The following is a 6,091-nucleotide window of genomic DNA, read 5'->3' as shown; positions in this document are numbered from 1 at the left end:
CCCCCCCACCCATCCACCTATCCATCCATCTTCCCATCCACCCACCCATGCACCCATCATCCACCTACCACCCATTCCCCCACCCATCTACCCATCCATCCATCCACTCACCTATTTATCCATCTATTTCTTTCCACCTTATTTATTTATTTTTTGCGGTACGCGGGCCTCTCACTGTTGTGGCCTCTCCCGCCGCGGAGCACAGGCTCCGGACGCGCAGGCTCAGCGGCCATGGCTCACGGGCCCAGCCGCTCCGCGGCACGTGGGATCTTCCCGGACCGGGGTAGGAACCCGTGTCCCCTGCATCGGCAGGTGGACTCTCAACCGCTGCGCCACCAGGGAAGCCCTCCCCCTTTTTTGACTGCAGTATTTGAAAGTAAATTACAGATATGATGCTTCACTCTTAAATACTTGAGCATAATGTGTCTTAAAAATAGGGACGTTCTTCAACATGACCGCAAGGTCATTGTTATATCTAAGAAAATTATATTAACTCAATCACATTGTTTAACTCACAGGCAATATTCAGATTCTCAAAGGTGTCCTCGAGATATAGTTTATATATGGTGTGTGTGCGCACCCATGCATGCCTGCACATATGTGTGTGTGCATGCATGTCTTGCAGATGCATGCTTGTACATGTGCACATGTGTGTGCGCTCACCTGTGTGAGCATGTGTGTATGCGTGCATGGATTTTACTCAGGATCAATTTAAAAGTTGCATCTGGCTCTTCCTGTGTCCGTAATCGTTCTTGATCTAGAACAGTCTCCCTGCCTTTTCGTTGCCATGACTTCTGTAAAGAGTTCAAGCCTGTGATCTTGTAGATTATCCCACATTATGAGTGAGATTCAGGTTAAAACATGGTTCTGGCAAAACCACTATGTACGTACTCCTTTTGTTGAGTGCCATCAGGAGACACAGATTTGGGCAGCCCCACCCTTGCTGAAGCTGGGTCTGGTTCCTACCAGCTCTTTCCCTCTGCAGGTGAAGCTAACAAATAATCTGGGTGACACTCTGAGGTCCCTGCCACAGTGTCCTGAGCCCCAGCAACCTTTCACCAAATGCCTTTGGCATCTTTGATGATTCTTGCTGTAATCAGTTATCACATTGGCTTTATGATGGATATTCTGATTTCTGCACTTACCGTGATTCTGACATTCCTTCTAAATTTATTAGCTGGTAAAAAAAGAACTTGCCCCACTATTAATTTTGCTGTATTATTGTTGTTTTCAGTGTGCCTATGGAGTTGTGAACTTCTAAAAGATTATTCAATGTGTTATAATCTGTTACCACCATGCTTCCTTTTTTCATTTCAGATTTTGGAATAACTTTAGACTTACAGAAGAGTTGCTCATATAGGGCAGAGAGTTCCTGCATATCCTTCATCCAGCTTTCTTTCCCTAGTGTTTTAAATTGTTTGTCTTTTTGTTTTTGTGAGGGTACTTTATATATTTTGGACATTAGACCCTTATCAGATATATGACTTGGAAGTATTTTCTGCCATTCTGTGGGTTGTCTTTTCACTTTCCTGATAGTGTCCTTTGATGCCACAAAGGTTTTTAATTTTGGTGAAATCCAATTTATCTATTATTTTCCTTTGGTTGTTTGTGCTTTTGGTGCCATATCTCAAAGAAACCATTGCCAAATCCAAGGTCATGAAGGTTTACCCCTGTGTTTTCTCCTAACAGTTTATGGTTTCAGCTCTTACATTTAAGTCTTTGAACCATTTTGAGTAAACTTCTGTATATGGTGTGAGGTAGGGTCCAACTTCATTCCTTTGAATGTGGAGATCCAGTTGTTCCAGAATCATCTGTTGAAAAGACTGTTCTTTCCCCATCAAAACGTCTTGGCACCCTTGATGAGAATCAATTTGCCACAGATGTTTATTTCTGGACTCTCAGTTCTATCCTATTGATCTATATGTCTGTCCTTATACCAATACCACACTGTCTTGATACTGTAGCTTTGTAGTAAGTTTTGAAATTGGCAAGTGTGAGCCCCACAACCTTGTTCTTTGTCAAGATTGTTTTGGTTATCCTGGATCCTTTGCATTTCCGTGTGAATTTTAGGATCAGCTTTTGCACTTGGACAAAAAAGGCCACTGGCACTTCGTTAGGCTTCCCCCTAATGTTACCATCTTATGAGACCATGACACATTTGTCAAAACTAAGACATCAGCACTGGACATGACTATTAACTAAACCCCGGACTTTATTTGCATTTCCCTAGTTTTTCCAGGCACCTGCTTTTTTTGGTCCAGGATCCCATGCAGGATCTCACACTGCATTTTGTGTCCTCCAGTCTGATGGTTTCTTGGTCTTTCCTTGTCTTTCATGACCTTGACACTCAAGAGTTCATTCTTCTTTCTGCTACTCCAGTTTCCCAAATTTGGCTGTGGGAGTGAGGACCTTTGGGTCAGCTCCTTAAACGGGTGGGTTCTTGTCTTCAGTGGGAAGTAGAATGACATTTATTAACCACCCACAGTGAACAGGTGTGGTGTTGAGAATGATACATTCATCATTTCATTGGATCCTCAGGACCTTCTGTCCAGGAGATATAACCTTATTTTACAAATGGGGAAACTGAGGATCAGAGAGGTGAAATGACTTGACCAAGGACCCACAGTGAGAATGATACTCACCACTCACCACCTCAGATTACCCTCCTCTGGGCATTCAGGGTGGCCCAGATGTTTGGGGAGAGTCATGGATTGTAAAACATGGGGCAGAGGAGGGAACCTCTGGGGCAAAAGTCCAGAGGATGACTTCTCATGCAGCCTGTAACATCAGTGTTGGAAATGGTCACACTCCAAGCTCTTGGGGAGGTCACAGGACCTGGGAGACCTCAGCTGTAACACAGGGAATGAGGGCAGCTTGGAGGTTAAGCATGGGGCTCTGGCTTCAGCCCTTTGGGGTTTGAATCCTGTCCCCACCACTCACTGATGTTGGGAAGGGATCAAACCCCCTCTGGAAACTTGGGGATTGTGATAGAACCCAACTCATCAAGTGTATATCCAATGAGAAGTTCCAGCCCATTGCCTGCACTGGTGCCTGTGAAGTTAGGGAATAGTCCCCAAGACCATCCCCCATCAATTGCAGAATTTGGGGGGGGGTCACCAAACCACTTTCAGTTTCTTTAATCTCTAGAGGGAGTCACAGAATCACTGAAAGCTGTTAGAATCAGTTACAGTTTAATACAGTGAAAGATACAGATTAAAATCAGGCAAGGCAAGAGGATCATAAGGCAGGGGCCAGGTGAGTTCTGAATGTGAACTTCCAGTTGTCCTCCCCCCACAGAGTCAAGGACAGTGTGGCTTTGCCGGCAACAATGTGTGACTACACGCATGGTGTACTGCCAACCAGGGGTGTTCACCCGAGCCTCAGTGTCCAGGGTTTTTATTGGAGGTTAGTCACATAGACATGGCTAACCACCTGCCTGGCCGACCCTAGTCTCAGCCCCTCCAGAGGTCAAACTGATATGGTGTGGTCTAATGTCCCTACCATAAATTATATTGTTAGTATCTGGTGTGGCCCCAGACCCCAGATAAACAAAGACTCATCAGGCAGGACATTTCAAGGCCTTAACGATCACCTTCCAGGAGCAGGGGACGAAGGCCAGACCTCTCTTAGGCTAGGTTCAGATCCTTACTACACTGCACTCACTGAGAGGTTCCGTACCCTTATCACGGTCCATCTGCAGCACAGCCCCATTTGCAGAGCATCAGCTGAGGTTGCCATGGCGATGTGGCCACAGCCAGGACCAGATGCTGAGCACTCAGCTCTGAAGCTAGTGCTCCTCCCTCAGCTTTCTTGGACTCCCTGTGGCCCCACAGTGGCCTTCTCCCTAGGGTAGGCTGTGGCATTGGTGCTGGGCTGTGGGTGCCAGGCATGGCTCCCCATGCTACATGTCTCCCACAGGTCGGGGAGGATGCCCATTTCCCAGTGAAGTCCACGTGTCCCTGCAATTTCACTCTGTACTATGAGGTAGCTGCGAGGGGCAACATTGTGCTCTCGGGCCAGCAGCCTGCCCACATCACCCAGCAGAGAAGCAAGCGGGCAGCCCCGGAGAAACCCATCCGCTTAATGCACCTTTCCGAGACAGGTGAGCTAGGCCACAGGCTGGAGTTTCCTATATTCCTTCTGAACCATTGAGACTGGGGTGGGTGCCCCAGCAAGGAGGAGTAGGCAGGGTGCAGCCAGGAGGGGGGGCCTGCCTCAGGGTGGAGGGCACATGTTCCAGGTAAGACCGGGTTGGGGCCAGGAGGTTGGGCAGTGACCAGCTGTTGGAGGCAGCTCCTCTTGAGCCTGCCATGGGCTGGGCCCCTGCACAGGCCCATGATGTGCCAGGTTGCCATCTGCCAGGCCCCTTCTGCCTTTGCCCAGACTGATTCCACATTCAGGGGTCCTTCTTTTCCCTCTCCTTGACTCTACATGTTCCTCACAAGACCCACCTCCTCCCCTGGGTCTCCGCAGCCTCCTCCTCTTCACAGCCCTTCTGCCTAAAGCAGGATCCCCTAACTGAGGACTGTGGACACTTGCAGGATATTCTTTGTGATGGGGCCTGTGCTGTGCACTGTAGGGTGCTGAGCAACATCCCTGGTCTCCCCCCACTAGATGCCAGGGGCAACCCCCCTACACACAGTATGACAACCTAAAATGTCTCCAGATATCACCAATGTCTCTAGGGGGAAAAGTGACTCCTGGGTGTGAATCACTGAGATAGATAGATAGATAGGGAGACAGATTCATAGAATTATCAATAGATAAATTGATGGATGGATAGAGTCATGGATAGGTGGGTGGATAAAGAGATAGCTTTATAGATAGAATCATCAATAGATAAATTGATAGATGGATGGTTAGATAGAGTCATAGATGGATGGATGGGTGGATAATTGGATGGATGGATGGATAGTTAGATGGATGATGGATAGGAAGGCGGGCAGACAGGCAAACAGGACGTCAGACAGGGTCTCTCTCATCCACGTCACTTTCTCATCCTCCACACTACTGATGTTTGGGGCCGGATTATTCTCTGTGGGGCTGTCCTGTGCGTTGTAGGGTGTTGGATAGCATCCCTGGCCTCCACCCACTAGATGCCAGTAACACCCCCAAGTTGTGACAACCCAAATTACCAAGCGTCCCCTGGGGAGCAGCATTGCCATGGTTGAGAACCACTGGCCTGAATGGTGCTTTGGACATTGTGCAGCCACATCCTCTTGGGTTTATCTTCCCTTCTGGGTGAAATAACAGGGGGTGTGAGTATCCATGGAGTAGTTGCCCTGGGCCAGCCCTGGGCTGCCATCTCTTCGTGCTACCCCCTATGTAACCCCCAGAGCAACTGGGGCGTCAGTGGTTCTACTGTGGGATGCTGAGTTTTCACGTCTGTCCCCACCTTTGACTTGTCTAAGAGCCCTCTCCAGCCCCAGCAGCAGAGGTCAATGTGTGCGTGACCTCTCTCCGGCTGACCGTGACCCCCAGCATGGTCCCCCTCGGCCGCCTGCTGGCCTTCTACGTCAGGGAGAATGGAGAAGGGGTGGCTGACAGCCTCCAGTTTGCTGTTGAGACCTTCTTTGAAAACCAGGTAGAGCATCGGGTACCAAACTGGGGGAAGGAGAGGCGATGGGCAAGAGTCATCAGGGCTGAGGGCTCCAGGGTGTCGGGGCTGGGGTAGACTGCACACAGCTGCCACTCAGACTTCACATAGTATGACAGGCAGGACTTTTAAGGGTTGCCCTACCTTCAGGATCCTAAGTTGCGTCTTTACTGGAGATCCTCCAAAACTCACCCAGATGGGGATTGCATTCATTACACACAGGAAAAGTGGTCAGCTGTTCTCTGTCCCTGCTGGGCTCCAGACCTAAGGGACACCACTCATGCCCCCCCAAACGGGCTCCACCCCCCACGTCCTCTTCCTGCGCCCTCCAAAACTGGCTGCAACATGTCCTCTGTCACCGCCCACCTCCCCACCTCTCTTCTCCCCGCCCATCTTCTGCACAGAATGTACCAGTTGCGCCAGCCTAGTTCCGGTCATTCAGCCTCCCATCCCTTTCCTCATCTGTGCAGCAAAGCCAGGGTCCCAGCTGAGCTG

General features: G+C 49.4%; 1 protein-coding gene across 1 annotated transcript in view; it reads left to right on the top strand.

The window, feature by feature from the left end:
- CPAMD8 (C3 and PZP like alpha-2-macroglobulin domain containing 8) overlaps positions 1-6,091 on the top strand; it is a 94,270-nt gene that overhangs the window by 29,569 nt on the left and 58,610 nt on the right. Inside the window, exons 14-15 of the mRNA XM_024767435.1 lie at positions 3,919-4,102; positions 5,412-5,584. Coding sequence (XP_024623203.1) covers positions 3,919-4,102; positions 5,412-5,584 — 357 coding nt within the window. The remainder of the gene's footprint in view (positions 1-3,918; positions 4,103-5,411; positions 5,585-6,091) is intronic.

The sequence above is a fragment of the Neophocaena asiaeorientalis genome, unplaced genomic scaffold (genome assembly GCF_003031525.2).
Source record: "Neophocaena asiaeorientalis asiaeorientalis breed wild unplaced genomic scaffold, Neophocaena_asiaeorientalis_V1.1 scaffold87, whole genome shotgun sequence".
Classification (NCBI taxonomy): Eukaryota; Metazoa; Chordata; class Mammalia; order Artiodactyla; family Phocoenidae; genus Neophocaena; species Neophocaena asiaeorientalis.
This window is presented reverse-complemented; position numbering and strand designations above follow the sequence as displayed.